This window comes from Ambystoma mexicanum, chromosome 2q, assembly GCF_040938575.1.
Source record: "Ambystoma mexicanum isolate Mex_15411 chromosome 2q, UKY_AmexF1_1, whole genome shotgun sequence".
Taxonomy (NCBI): Eukaryota; Metazoa; Chordata; class Amphibia; order Caudata; family Ambystomatidae; genus Ambystoma; species Ambystoma mexicanum.
In genome coordinates this window covers 217,684,453-217,700,284 of record NC_090924.1, presented here as the reverse complement: position 1 = coordinate 217,700,284, position 15,832 = coordinate 217,684,453, and the positions used below count along the sequence as shown (strand labels likewise).

General features: G+C 49.4%; 1 protein-coding gene across 3 annotated transcripts in view; it reads right to left on the bottom strand.

Moving 5' to 3' along the window:
- VPS35L (VPS35 endosomal protein sorting factor like) overlaps nucleotides 1–15,832 on the bottom strand; it is a 1,734,364-nt gene that overhangs the window by 1,335,579 nt on the left and 382,953 nt on the right. For all 3 annotated transcript variants that reach the window (XM_069647157.1, XM_069647156.1, XM_069647158.1), the window contains exon 8: nucleotides 1,772–1,856. In XM_069647157.1, coding sequence (XP_069503258.1) covers nucleotides 1,772–1,856 — 85 coding nt within the window. The remainder of the gene's footprint in view (nucleotides 1–1,771; nucleotides 1,857–15,832) is intronic.

The window sequence follows — 15,832 nt, the reverse complement described above, 5'->3', positions numbered from 1 at the left end:
CAGCCCAGAGAAAGGAGCGCGAGGAGCAGCAGGAAAGCCAATCCAGTGAGTATCCCAGTGAGAACAGAGCACTGAATCGACGGATGTCTGCGCGAGAAAGCAGCCTGTGTACATGTGGCTAGAAAGCCATGTCTCAAGGGAATGCCGGAGAGAAGGATTAAAAGGCAGCCGCAAGTGCGGGTGGTCCCTTTCCTTGTGGCCAGAGACTGATCATTACCGTGGCTGGGAGAACCAGTCCAGGGCTGTCCAGGGGGCAGTTGGAAGAGTCCTGACTTCAGCAAAGAACGAGAACGCCAGGAGCCCAGACGCTAATGCCGGGGAGTTTCAAAGTATGAAGGAAACCTGGCATGCGTCTGATCTGTATTGATGCAGAGTAGCCGAGTGATCGCGTACCACATACTCTTAAAAACATAGAAGTGCAGGAGTCAATAAAACACTTAATCGGCAATTGACAAACAAGTGAACACTTTCACGCACCAGAACTGCCAAGGTCGCTGAATGAAAAGGGAAGAAGCTGCTGAGGGGAACTGGTGACGTGGGAGCAAAAGTACGAAAAGTGCATAAATAACGTTAAAAATGCCAGAATTAGGCACATGAGCGAAAAGGAAGTATGGGTCACAGAGAAAGAGCCCATAGGAGAAATCAATGATGCAAACAGAACCTTGAATGGAGGTGAAGATCCTAAAGTATTAGAGGAGGCCAGAGAAGGGCCCAGAACACGTGAAAGTGAACTGAACTGAATTGTGAAGAAAAAGAAGTGGGCCAGAGAAGTGCCCGGAACAAGTGAAAGCAAATAGAAATGTCAAGCAGAGGCTAAGGGTGGAACCAGGGTGACTGGTTGCATGATCTGTAATGGGTGGACCGTATGATCTAAAACAGCGCCTAGACCAGGAAGCCCTAACGTATCAAGAAAAGCCCCATGGTCTAAATACTGTGCCAGGCATAAAGAGCCACTGGTTGCGCGACCTGTAAAGGGTGGACCGTGTGGTCTGCAAATTGCGCCACGACCAGTAAGGGCTCCAAAATAAAGGTGAGAGGAACCTGTGAATGAACTGTGTTAAACTTGGGGAAAGGAACCCTGAGTTTGAAGTGCATACTCCGATACTGTTACTTGTGAACTTTATGAGTTGTGAACTTTAACTAGCTAAGGATTTTATTGAACTGGCATCTGAAGTTTGGGGAAGGGAACCCTGAAGTTCCTGTGAACCTTTGTGTTGAACTGAACTTAACCATTAAAAGTACATGCGGATTGTAAGCAGAGACTGAGCCAGTAGAATGTACAAGTCTTGCCAGACCCTCACAAAAGAACCGCTTCCCGATTTGGGGAAGGGAGCTAGTGACTGCTCCAGACTTTGTTTATCACTTTTTAGTTGAGCCATCCCTTCACTGTAGTTTTAGTAGAAGATGTGAGGGCAAGCATAGGTTTGGACACATACAGACTCCTTGTTTTGAACTTGCTGACTTTGACATTCCTTGGTTTATTTAGGCAGGGAAATCCCGCCAGAGAGATAGGGCCAGTAAGGAATTTCACCCATCCAGACAAGTTTAAATAAAGGTTTTCAAACTGTTACAATTGTGTCTGTGTCTCTCTTGATACCATGTCTGTGTCACATCAGTCACTGCAAACGTCCCTGGACAGCATTCTATACCATCACTTTGTAGGTCATCTTTCTGTTGTATTAACTATTTGAATGTTCCCACATTGCTTTGACACATCATTTAAATACCAATAGAACTTTAAACTAAATACTAACTTCAAGTGTATACTTACCAAATGTGTCAAGTATATCAGTAATCAGGACAAACTTGCTTGGATAAAACTGGATCACTGCAGTATCAGAGAGCAGCTTTGAACACTGAAAACGAAAAGTAAAATACAAGTGTTAGAATAGATTTTCAGAAAAAGCCCTGTGAGACGATTCTTCAAAGAGACCTCCCTAGTTGATTAAAAGGGTAATTGGCACTTGGGTCTAGTCAAACTCTGTCAAGGTAATATAGCAGAGCAGTAAAGGAAGACTTCAGGAGCTACGGGGATAGTGTAATGATAAAATGTGCCACACACAATGCAAATTAAGACAGGTGTACAAAACTACTATAATTATTACGCCTTTAAAAACTAAGCAGGTAAAATCTAAAGGACTATCCCTAAAACAATCTTATATGTATTCATATGACAAACATTACATACCTGTAATCATCCTTCTGATGCTTTTATCTGCTAAGATTCACATGCTTTGCATAGGTCGACATCTAGTTGTTGGTAGAGTATTGCATAACTTGTTTTCGAAATCGGAAAGGGACGTCCACAGGGCGTGTTTGTAATACTATCCCTGCTGCGACGTGTACTCTACCCATGGTCTGTCACATGTCAAGGTACTTAGAGTGTTTCATTTCTGACCTGAGGTTGCATGAAGCGTGTAGTGAAAAGGTGTATGTTGTCTATGGGCCTTCTATTCTAAACGAGGGGAGGAAGGGTGGGTGCATGTGAATCTAAGCAGGTACAAGCATCAGAAAGAAGATTACAGGTATGTAATTTTTGTCTTCTGAGGCTTGTGGATCTGCTTAGAATCACATGCTTTGCATAGAATGGCAAGCAGTACCAGGAAAATGAGGTAGGTCATTAGAAGGAACAAAGGCAAACCAACGTCTTAACATTGCTTTTCCCACCTATGAGTCATTCCTCGCTTGTGTGTCCACACAGTAATGTTGAGTGTATGCATGAACTGAGCTCGATGTTGCTGCTTTACAGATTGCCTCCCAGGGTACATTTGCAATGAAGGCTGAAGATGCACCAGTACCCCATGTAGAATGGGCTCTAGGAGTAAATAGTTATTTGCTGGACAACATGTAACATTGCTGAATGCATTTTACAATCCATTTAGTAATAGTTGCTTTGGAGACAATATACCCTTCCCTCAAAGCAGCTAAGGAAACAAAGATCTGATCTGTCCTCCTGATTGGTTTTGTCTTATTGAGGTACATGACAGCCCTGCTAACATCTAGTGTATGGAGGGCTCTTTCCCTAGAGTTTTGTAGGTCTTGACAAAAAGCTGGCAGTTCAATAGATTGGTTGACATGGAATCTAGAAATGCACTTTGGTGCGGACTGTGGGTTTGTTCTTAGGATCACTTTGTTCTTATCTTTTGTGACAAAGGATTCTGAAATCGACAAAGCTTGAAGCACACCTACTCTCCTTATAGAGGTGATGGCTATAAGGAAAGCGGCTGTGTAAGTGAGGTCTTTGCGGCTTGCTTTATGCATATGCTTGAAGGGGTGGCCCATGAGCTTACTTAAAACAATGTTTAAATTCCATCCTGGGGGTGGGTGTGCAATAGGGGGAATAAAGCCTTTTGACCCCTTCAATCAAGGCTTTCACGACTGGGACTTTCCACCATGAAATCTTGCTTTGAGATGTTTAAGCAGAAAGAGCAGATAAATGGACTTTGCAGTTTCTAGTGTTGGGCTTATGTGCTTCATTTAATATTTCCATGCATCTGGTGGGTAAGTGAAGATGGCCGTACTCTATGATTTGAGGAGCCAGGCTGCTAAAATGGTTGTCTGAGGGCGTGGACGGAGGGTTGACCAGGGCTGTCAGAAGATGTGGTGAGGCCTGGGGCAAAACATTTGGTGAGGCCCCCTTACAATTTTTTGCAGTCGGCCAGCGGCGGCACATCCGCAAACAGGAGACTCGAGAAATCTACCCTTGAGTTTGTGTGCAGGATCCCAAATATGGTTTATTACTACTTTCTCTACTGAAGAAAGGTTCATGCCAGACCAACTTTTTTATCATATGAATAAATATATATAAGATGGCATGAGCTCTGCACTGCGCCACCTCCAATTCTCTGAGGGTCAGTCACTTTTCCAAGCAAAGAGTTGAGGGCAGATGGAACAAGTTACTTACCTTTAACTGTTGTTCTCCAGCATGGGTCTGGCATGGATTCACATGCTCATGAATATTCCCCGTCATAAGGCCGGGAATCCTCGGTAAAGAAAAAATCAGTGTCGGTTTCGTTTCTGATCTGTCTTTCTTAGTAGTAACCAATCACTGATCCCTGGGTCATACTGCCCCCAGCCAATGACTGCCCTCTACCTAAGCCCCTCCCCTGGCAGCCATCCTCAGATTTGGTCGCACGTAAAGTGGCAGTATGACCAAGTGAAGAGCCGCAGAGGGGAAGGAGAGAGGGTTCGCATGTGAATCCATGCCAGACCCATGCTGGAGAACAACAGTTACAGGTAAGTAACTTGTTCCTTCTCCAGCATGGGGTCTGGCATGGATTGACATGCTCATGAATATAAGAATATATAGCAGTATACACATGCACAACCACAGGAGGTGGCAACAGGCTCAACATTAAGCAATACAACAACTCAACATTAAGCAACTCTTACCTCCTCCCCAGGCTCACCTTAGGCGAACAGGTTGCGCAGCACTGCTTGGCCGACCCTGGACTCCTCCCTGGAGTCCCGATCGACGCAGTAGAATCTCGTGAAGGTGTGCGTCGACCTCCACATAGCAGCCCTGCAGATGTCCAGCAGGGGCACACCAGACAGGAACGCCGTGGTAGCAGCGATCGCTCTGGTCAAATGGGCTCTCGGACGGCCGGGCAGCAGTCGGTTTGCCAACCGGTGACAGTGCCTGATGCAGCCGGAGAGCCATCTGGAAATGGAAGCCTTCGAGAGAGCCTTCCCTTGATTCACAGGTCCAAAGTTCACAAACAGTTGCAATGTCTTCCGAAAACTCTTTGTGCGGTCCACGTAGAACTTCAGCGCTCTAGCCACATCCAGCGAGTGCAAAGTCCTCTCGGCCGGAGACGAAGGCGACGGGAAGAAAACTGGCAACACCAAGGGCTCGTTGAGGTGGAAGTCCGACGGCACCTTGGGCATAAAGGAGGGGTGCGTCCTCAGCACCACCCTTGTGTCGTGAAAAGTCAGGTATGGAGGCTTGCAAGATAGGGCCTGGATCTCTCCCACTCGTCGTACGGAGGTGATGGCCACAAGAAATGCGGTCTTCCACAACAGGAACTTCAACGGCGCCGAGTGCCTAGGCTCGAATGAGGCCCCCATGAGCCTGGTCAGCACCACGTTGAGCTCCCACGCCGGGGCAGGGGCCTTCACCGGCGGGAGCGATCGGAATAGTCCCTTCATAAATTCCTTCACTAGGCGATGAGACCACAAGGACGCCCGTCCTGTAGTTCTGGTGTATCGCGAAATGGCAGCCAGATGTATTTCAATGGAGGCGTGAGCCAGTCCAGCTTTGGCCAGCGACAGTAGGTATGGCAATACTTGAGGGGCCGTAATCTGCAGGGGGTTAAACTTCTGTGCCCGGCACCAGACAGAGAACCTCTTCCACTTATGTCCATAACATTTGAGAGTTGAGGACGCCCTGGCTTTTGCAAGAACCTCTCTGCAGTAAGCCAGGATATGGTATCCTCCAAACTCTAGTGCTGCGGGAGCCAAGCCTGCAAGTTCAGCGACACCGGGTCGTGATGGAGAATGGCACCTCCTTCTCTGGAGAGAAGATCCGCGTCTGTCGCCAGCTTGATCGGTGGGGACGCTGACAAGTCCAGAAGGTCCGGGAACCAGATCTGTCTCGGCCACACCGGTGCGACGAGGATCATCCTGCACCTGGACCTCTTGAGCTGGTTGATGAGATGGAGCAGCAACGGCAACGGAGGGAACGCGTACAGGAACAGGCCGTCCCAAGGGAACGAGAAAGCATCGCCCATGCTCCTCGGCTGGGTGAACCTGCTGGCGAACCTCTGGCACTTGCAGTTTGTCACCGTCGCGAACAGGTCGATCTGGGGTTTGCCCCAACATTGAAAGAGCCGATCCACCTGGTCCTGGCGTAGTTCCCACTCGTGGCACGAGCGCAGCTCCCTGCTGAGTGAGTCAGCGATGGTGTTTTTTATTCCTGCCAGGTGGAAGGGAACCAGAAACATCCCCTGGGCGACGGCCCAGTGCCACAGATCCTGGGCCTCCTTGGATAGGGCTGGGGATCTGGTGCCTCCCTGCTTCCGGATGTAGAACATCGTGGTGGTGTTGTCGGTGAAGATCCTCACCACTTTGTCCTTGAGGGACGGAAGGAACGATTTGAGCGCCCAGAACACGGCTCGTAGCTCCAGGATGTTGATGTAAATAGACCTCTCCTCCGGGAGCCAGAGGCCTCTTGCGTGGAGATCTCTGGTGTGGGCCCCCATCCCTCCAGGGAGGCGTCTGTCGTTACCGTCTCCTGATACGCTCGGGCCTGAAAGTCCATGCCTGCCGAAAGGTGTGCACGGGCACCCCACCATAGAATCGCCCGACGGAACTCCTCATCAAGCGGGATCCTGTCTTCGAAGCAGCCCGCCGCTTGAATCCAGCGGGCGTCGAGGAACTCTTGTAGCGGACGCATCCGAAGTCTGCAAAGGGACACAAGGTAGATGCACGAGGACATCATCCCGAGGAGGGACTTGATGGACCTCACTCTGGCCACATCCGTGGCTAACAGGCGCTGCACCTTGTCCAAAATGGCCTTCGTCCTTTCTTCTGACAGAGATGCCAATCGCTTCACTGAATCGAGCTTCGCTCCCAGAAACAGTGCCACCTGTGACGGGACCAGGTGGGATTTGGGGTAGTTGATGGCGAATCCCAGCTCCATGAGCAGGCGGACGGTCCTCGCTGTGTGTTCGACGGCGAGTTCTCTTGACCTTGCACGGATTAGCCAGTCGTCCAGGTAGGGGTAGACGTGGATTCCTTGCAGGTGCAGCCGCGCCGCCACTGGTGCGAGGCACTTGGTGAACACCCTGGGTGTCGACTTTAATCCAAATGGCAGGGCTCTGAATTGGTAGTGACGCCCCTGGACTACGAATCTGAGGAACTTTCTGTGACCTTTTAGAATGGGGATGTGGAATAAGCATCCTCCAGGTCCAGTGACAATAGGAAGTCGCCCTCCTCCAGCTGTCCCAGCACGTGCTGGAGGGTGACCATCCTGAATTTCTATGCCTTGATGTGCTTGTTCAACCGAAGCAGGTCCAGGATGAGGCGCCAACCGCCTGTCTTCTTTCGGACGAGGAAGTATCTTGAGTATACTCCGGAGCCTCTTGGGGACAAGCTCGATGGCCCCCAGCCAGAGTGTCCCCGGGGCCAGGGTGTCCAGCACCCAAAGGTCAGTGGAGATGGACTCCCACACGCTGACGAACTTCTTCAGCCGGCCTCCCAACGGGGTGCTTCGGTGGGGGCCCGACGCAACGGCCGGTTCAGTCCTGCTTGGAAGAGGCCTTGCCGCCTTGGCCCACCTGGCGATGACGGCGGGATCCGCCCGACTTGCCTCATCCTCTATAGCCTTGCTGCGACGAGGAACGGGCCGCTTGGCGGTACGTAGAGGAGCCACCGCCGAATCCCTTGGAGGCACCCTGCTTGCCGACGGCAGCAAGACCCTCTTTGCTTGCCGCAACCTCTGTAGGCCTCCTGGGATGAGGAGCGGGCCGCCTGGCGGTAAGTAGAAGAGCCGCTGCTGGATCCCTTGGAGGCTCCCTGTCTACCTCCAGAGCTCCGAAAGGGTTGTCGTTGCTGAAGGACACCTAGGGCTCGGGCTGTTTCCGTGTCTGTCTTGATTGTCTGGAGGGACTCATCCACCTTCTTTCCAAACAGGTTGTTGCCGTCGAACGGCATGTCGAAAACTCTGGTCTGGACGTCCTGGCGAAAGTCTGTCGCCTTGAGCCATCCTCGTCTTCGGAGGCAAACCCTGTTGCCCAGTTGGCAAAATCCGGTATCGGCGATGTCCGTTGCCACTGTTATGGCGTGATCCGACGCCACCTCTCCTTCCTGCAGAATCTGTAGGGCCTCCGCCGCTATCTTGAAACAAAGCTCCCTGTCGTAACGGGCCACAATCGCTAAGGCATTGGCCGCCTTAATCGTCGTCGCCGCCGACGAGATGACTCGTCGTCCCATGGAGTCCAACTTCTTGCCCTCGCTGTCCGGCGGGGAAGTGAAAGTTGAAGCCGCCGCACCCGCTGCTTTCTTCTTGGCCACTGCCGAGATGACAGAGTCCGGCGTGGGTTGGGCCCTGAGGCACAAGGGGGCGGCATTGGGGACCCGGTACTTCTTCTCGTACCTGTCCCTCTTGGCGGGTGTCGTGGAAGGGTTCTTGAGGATAGCCAGTCCCTCGTCCCAGATGTCGTCGAGCAACGGCACCGCGAGGACCGTCTTTCTCTTGGCCTCTCGTCGTTGGTAAAGAAACCCTTCCTTTTTCTGTTCCGCAGGGCAGAGATGGAAGAGCTCGGATGCCCTGGTTATCATGGCGTGAAAAGAGCCAATTTCGTCGGGTGGAGAAGCCCGAGGGGGGAGGGGGTTGATGACGGGATGTCCGTTGTGTCATCGCCGCCGTCGTCGTCCGTCCCCGTCGCCGTACCCTCTCTAGGGTCCGGCGAGGGGGATGAGGGGTCCACAGGCCTCGCGGGCACGAAGGGCGGAGCGGGGTGGACTCTCCTCCGCTTGTTCGGAGGGCTTCCCGACGGGCCTGGTTCTGGATCCTGCGTCGGGGTCCGTGGTAACCTCGTCCTTATCTCCGTACATAAGGATTGGATCGCCAACAAAATGGCCGCCGAGCTATCCTGGGGCTCGTGCAATGGCTGCGACGGACGGGATGGCTGCTCCACTGGGCCCTCGTTGTCGCCATCGTCACTGTCTTCGATCACATCAGCGGGGACCGTCCCCTGGGATCGAACCTCCGCCGGGGTCTTCACGGGGGTCTTAACGATGGTCTGGAAAGAAGATTTCCTCCGTGGCGGCAGGGAAACTCTGGGCCCCGAGGTCGCCTCCACTGGCGTAGTTTCTGCCGGCTTCGCCAGGGCCGCTGCGACAACCTCGATAGAGGTCTTTGCCGGTTGGATCAAGGCCCTCACCACCTTAGGTGCGTCCTGGGCCTTCACTTTGGGGGGAGGGTCATCGCCTCTCTCCCCCTCGGCTCCCTTCGAGATCGACCGGGGCCTCTCCAGAAGCTTACCCGGGTTCTCGGACTTTCTCTTCCCCGAACCAGAGCGCTGGTTCGTGGTTGATAGTGCCAGGGAAGTCGCGCCCTGCCTGGCAGCCGAGGAGCCTGACCTTTCGGCGCTCCCGGTGCTCGTGGACTCGCGGTGCTTGGCCTTCTGTTGGGCCGCTCAGACTTTTTCTTCGCCTTCTCACCTGCTGTGCCCTTCTCCAGCCAGGTGGCGAGGCGTGAACGACGATCTTGCTTGGTCCGTTCCGACAGGTTCTTGCAGAACGCACAGTCCTTCTCCACGTGTGTCTTGTCCTCATGAAGGCAGTAGAGACATCTCGAATGCTCGTCCTCCTTGAAAACATTTTGCAATCCGCATCCTGGGCAGCTCCTGAACAGCTTGGATCCGGGCGTCGAGCTTCCCTTGTCCTGGGCCATGTCCGTTGAGGTAGGCCACAGATCTTCTGGAATCCTCCAAGAAGCATAACTCAACAAAAACTTCACCCTTGAGGGGCGTAGAAGAATTCCAAAACAGGTCCCCGTTCTCGGAAGTAGAAACGGTGGATCTTGAGAATCGATTAACCGAAAAAATGAGAAAAATCTCCTGAAAAGCTCGAAAACGCAGTAAAATCTCGAGAGCTAAACACGAGGACTCCCAACACTTGAAGGTGCGGTAAAATTCTGAGGATGGCTGCCAGGGGAGGGGCTTAGTTAGAGGGCAGTCATTGGCTGGGGGCAGTATGACCCAGAGATCAGTGATTGGTTACTACTAAGAAAGAAAGATCAGAAACAAAACTGATACTGATTTTTTCTTTACCGAGGATTCCCGGCCTGACGATGGGAATATTCATGAGCATGTGAATCCATGCCAGACCCCATGCTGGAGAACTCTTTCTTCGGCTGGGGCCTCCCTCTGGAAACAACCTCCCTGCCTCGCTAAAACTTGAGGAGAACCATCTTCGGTTCCGGAAGCACCTCAAGCCCTGTTTATTTGCTTCTGCCTTCTCTCTTCATCTCCCTTGCTGATCACCTGCCTGATCCATGCACTGGTCACCTGGTCAAGCTCTGAATTTGGGCCCAGGTCCCTGCCTGTCCTGTTGCAATCCCGCACTGCCTCTTGGCTCCCCTGCACTTGTGGTCTGTATCTGTAACCCTACAGTCCCTGCTCTTGCTCTTATTCTCCACCCATTGGCTGCACTTATGAGTACCCACACTTGGCCACCCGTTGGCTGCACTCTTGTTTCTCCTTTGTTCCTGCACTTCTGCATCCTACCCCACCCTCGGCACTTCTCCCCTCCCCCTTCCCTGCTCTTGCGCTATCTGAATGACAAGGCCTAGTAAGATCTGTGTTTTGTCCTACTATTTTGTCTCTCCCTCCTTACCTTGTCGCGCCTAGAAACACTTATGTACAGGCACGTTATAAATGCCATATCATATTATTAAGGAGCACCCTGCCCCTGTGTGCGCATTAAAACACACATCATACACAGTGACAAATGATGTACAGTGGAGGCTGGTACATTTCTGAGCTTAAGAGGCTTAAATGTCTGTTCCAAATAGGCAGGATCAACAGAGCACAGTGAGGAAGCCCACACCAAACAAGGGTTGCTTGAGGGGGGTTCTCACTCCCAAGAAAATGTTTGAAACATTGGGTTAAAAGTAAGCATTTTACAGCACTTTCTTTGCAAAATTGGGTAGAAATCCACACAGTTTGCAATTGGTTTTGTATGGAAGCACATGGAAATTCCCAATAGTTGCAAATCACAAATTGTGCATAGGAACATTTTCCAATACATTTCATGCCGCCTTTCCACGCGAGATATGCTAGTATAAAAATATACTCATGTTGGTTGTTCTAATTATGTTAATGCAGGCTGCATCAATATTTGCCATTATTACCATGTACGGATTCCCAACCAGTAAAAATGCCATGCCACAAAGTATATCCAGGCTGACTGTGTACCATAAGTGTTATTACTGGCTAGATTGGCCTACATTCAATGTGGGCCAATTTAGCCAAGTAGTATGTTTGCTTTAACCTTGATGCATAGTCCTGTGCATCAAGGGTAAAGCAAAAAGAGCACTGGCAATGCTAACAGTTTGGGCATTTGTGTAGCCATGGCAAAGGCACTTCTGTATTGGTATTAGCTGGCCATTGATAGTGCCAGTGCAAAATGGTTTGAGTACCTGAGCAGCTAATAGCATTGCCCGGTAAATGCCTAATAGTTATACACAAGCCAAAACTGTTGGCTTTGCCAATGCTTATTTTTAAAAGAACTTCAGCGAAAGACACGCAGTGTGTTTTTAAATTGAGTGGCCAAAGGCAGACCTGATTAAGGCATTTTAATTACACCAGTTACGTGTTTACAACTCCAATGAAGTCATGAACTCTCAGAAGACTCCTTTGAGGAAACACTTGCAGGCACATTGAGGGCAAAGTTTGATGGCTAGCCATGTTTAAAGCTAGCCCAAAGAGTTCCAGTGAGGAGGTGTTTTGGGTGGGGAGGGCAGGAACTGGGTGAGAATTGCCATAGGGATTAGCATGGCCGTGAGAAGTCATTTCACTGTTAGCACCTGCATTCATATACATACATTTTTAGGTAATTGAAATCGTGATGTGGGTTTAGCACCTGCATGCTAGGGGAGTGTTTAGAAGGGAAGTGGTGACATGAGACATCTCATTCTCACAGCGGTCCTTAAGTGTGACGTTCCAGAAATGAAGGAAAGAGGTAGCTGCTTGTAACATTGAAGCTTCACCAGAATAGTCTCATTCGAAATGTGGAAAGATGTTAGGTGCCCCCACACAAGGAATTTTGTCCCTTCCTCACAGCTACTGACGTTAGCGCCTCTCCCAACATTTGAAGTATTAGAGATACTTAGAGATATGCAGAACCTCAACATAGAGCCTCCCCACTCAGACATGCTCTGCATGGCTAACAAAGCGTTGTGTAATCTACTCTGATGTAGGTGAAACATTGCCCCAGACTCATTTAACATTGTGCAATCTACTGTGATTTCTGCTGTTTTTGGGAATTTCGAATCTAGGTGAAACATTGCACCAAACTCATTTAACCCACTGTGATTTATGCTATCTATGAAAATTTGAATCCAGATAACTGTGCAAAATTGTTAACGCCCATGTACTTGGTATCCCTCTCTATAGCTCGCTCTATCATGTTTAGCCTTGCCCAACCTTACCTTCTTAGCATTTAGTCACTCATATGAACACACTATGTATCTGCCATCACTCTACACTGTTCTACTCAGAACCATCCTACATTTGATTTCCTTACAAGACCTGTCCATGAACCAGCCACAGAACCAACTGCCACATGCCCATGTATCTCCTAAGTTTGCTGGCATGGTCACCACACCTTGTAGCCTCCTACAGAGAAACCATAACCTTTGGGCCAGACTCCCAAGAACCTATAATCCCCGAACTAATGCCCACCTCACCATTAATCGCTCAAGGGACGTGCAGCCTATTCCACATATCTCACCATATAACAATAACAATATCCAACATCCGCTCCAACTGAACTGTCGAATCTTCAAAGATCCCAACTCCTCCTCAAACTGCCAACACAAAGTTCACCCCTCACCGGCCCAACCTACCCAAATTGGCATAAAAGGCGCATTAATAAATGCCCGCTCCATGGTAGCCCACGCTACAGATATAGCAGACTTAATCCACAATGAAAATATTGATCTCTTGGCCATTACCGAATCCTGGCTTCACCCTGCAGCAGGCCCTGCAATTATGCTAGCCACCCAGGACAACTATATGCTTATAAGATCAGACCGCACCACCTCCAGAGGCGGGGGCCTTGCCATAATTGTTAAGAATAACCCAACACTAAGACTCTCCACATCCCATATTACTAATTCATGTGAATCTGTCACTGCCAAACTCACTATTTCCAACAATCACAACTATTACCATACACCTGATATACCAACCACCAGGCTCCTTTGAGGAAGACCTTATGAACTTACTATCCGACACCCTAAAAAGGTCATCACAATGCCTCATCCTAGCCGAATTCAACCCTGGATTTAGCGACTCACTAGACCTAAGCGCCTCACAGATTAATAACTCCCTTGAGGAACTAGGATTTACCCAAAAGATTACTGAACCTACTCGTATTAAAGGAAGAACCCTTGATTGGGTGGCCGAACACAATTGCCCCACCACCATCACTTCTATATTGCCTCAGTCTTGGTCCGACCACCACCTAATATCCTTCTCGCTAGAAGCCACACCTCCCACGAACACTAGCAGTGTAGCACCTGCTGTTCCGACCAGAAACAAAAGAAATATTACCCCGGAAAATCTTATCCCCCTCATCCTTCCCACACTGAATGCTATCTCAGACCAGACTGACCCATCCACCATGGTAGATATGTAGAACAAAGTGATGCTTGCACCCTTAGATGCCATTGCACCACTGAAGGTTAGAAAGAGCAAACCGCGCCAACACTTAAACACCTGGTTCTCGCCCCATCTGAAAGCTATTAGACATGAGAAACGCCTACGCGAAAAAATGTGGAGATCAGACCCCTCAGACCTCAACAAAAATAACTTGAACAAACTAGCCACCCTCTGCAAAAAGGAAATCATTTTATCTAAACAAACCTCATATAACTCCCAAATCTCCCAAGCTAAATCTAACACCAAAGAATTGTTTGCCATCCTTAAAGAAATAGAATCCGCCACTCAAACTCCTGACTCTTGCCTTAAGGACAAAAATTGGTGCACGAGCATACAGAATGCCCTGGCCAACAAGATAACAACTCTCCAGGTGAAGATCAATAAGAAAAAAGATACCCTTATAGTGCCACCGAGACCGGTACCAACGCCTCTACGCCCAAGACTGTCACGAACATCATACTTCTACTCCAGACCACCCAGACCCCCACCCACTCCTCCGATTCCCAGCTTCCACTTTCACAAAGTATCCATCAAGGAAGTTGAAAAAACTATCCTCACCCTCAAACCATCTAATTGTCATGGCAAATCATGTCCAGCTCAAATAATAAAAGACGCTGCCCGTGAACTCTCCCCATTCATCACTAAACTTATAAACGCCTCATATACATCAGGCACCATACCCAGCAACCTAAAAAATTCCTGGGTCCTCCCTCTCCTTAAAAAACAAACTCTTGACCCTTCCATCCCTACTAACTACCGCCCTATAACCACAGTGTCATTCCTACTGAAAATCTTGGATAAAGTAGCATATCTACAAATCCAGCACCACTTGGAACAAAACCACCTCCTAGTAGTGCGTCAGTCTGGCTTCAGACCTCAGCATGGCATTGAGACTGCACTCTTAGACCTTAAGGCACAAATAGATACACTGAGAGACAAAGGTAAAACGGCACTCCTGCTACTCCTTAACCTCTCAGCTGCGTTTGATTTGGTAGACCACGCTATACTTTGCATCCACCTGGCCTCAGCTGCCTGCTTCTCTCAGGAGGCAGACGCCTGGATCCAGTCCTTCCTTGATAATAGGAAAATTCAAGTCTTCTCTCCCCTAGCAGCAGCGGACCCTGCGCCCATATCATGCGGTGTACCCCAAGGCTCCTGCGTGTCTCCTACCCTGTACAACATTTTCACAAAGCCCCTTTTCGATGATCTAGACGTCTAGGTATCACCTACATGAATTATGCCGATGATACACAGATCTTCATCCCGTTGACGGAAGATTATGACAAGGATTTGGCCTTTGTGAACAGAGTCTACCTCATCATCCAGGCATGGATGGCCTCTCACGTTCTATGCCTGAATGATGACAAAACAGAACTCCACATCCTAGGCACACCAGCCAACATCAAAAAACTAGGTCCTAACTATGCCTCCCTCATAATCGATAAAAATAACATTGCCCTAGCCAAGGTAGTTAAAACTCTTGGCTTCCACAAAGACTCTACGCTTACTTTTGGTAAACAAGTAAACGCTATGGCGTCAGCTACCTCCTACACCTGCAAGCTGATCAGGGCAGCAAAGCCTTTCCTCACACCTAACAACTGCATCACCCTAGCAAGAGCCCTAATCTTATCCAAATTGGACTACTGCAATGCCCTATAAATAGGTAGCAACAAACATATTATGTCCAAAATTCAGACTCTCCAAAATAATGCCTTGAGAGCAGCCCTAAGTCTCCCCAAAAATGCCCACATTTCTGACCTTAGGAGATCTGTCAACTGGCTCTCCACAAAAGATAAAATCCTCCTCGAAACTGCATCCCTGACTCACAAATGTCTCAACCAAGCAGCTCCACAATACCTCACAGCCAGATTCACTAGACAAACAGCCTCTCGGCCCCTAAGAAAAATGAACTGAAATCTACTTCTAGTACCTAGATTTAAGCTTACTAAATCCAGAGGAAGCAGCTTCCCTGTCAAAGCAGCACAATATTGGAATTCCCCCTCCCCCCTGCCTTAAGGGAAAATGTACCCTACCTACAATTCAGATCTAGACTTATTCTATGGCTAAAGGAACACGACGTCTGACCTCACCAAGTAGTACATACTGTATATATGTGACTCTAATGTTCCCTCGCTATGTGCATGTACCTCTCACTTATTCTTGGCTCTCACTGTATATACCTTTCATTATCTGCCTTGAATGTTGCTGTTATTGTTCATGCATACAGCATTGTAACCCAGCTGTACTCATGCCGGTGCTCTATGTAACTTAAGCTTAACAACCCTCTTTTTGCCTTTGCGCCCGAATACCTCTGGGTCAGGTGCGCACTTCAAATAAACAAACAAACAAACAGTCCCCTTTCCCCCCTGACATTTTAGCCTAGGTGCACCTCTGATGCCATGAACCCACCCCTTAATGAAGTGGCCCCCAGGGCGGCTATA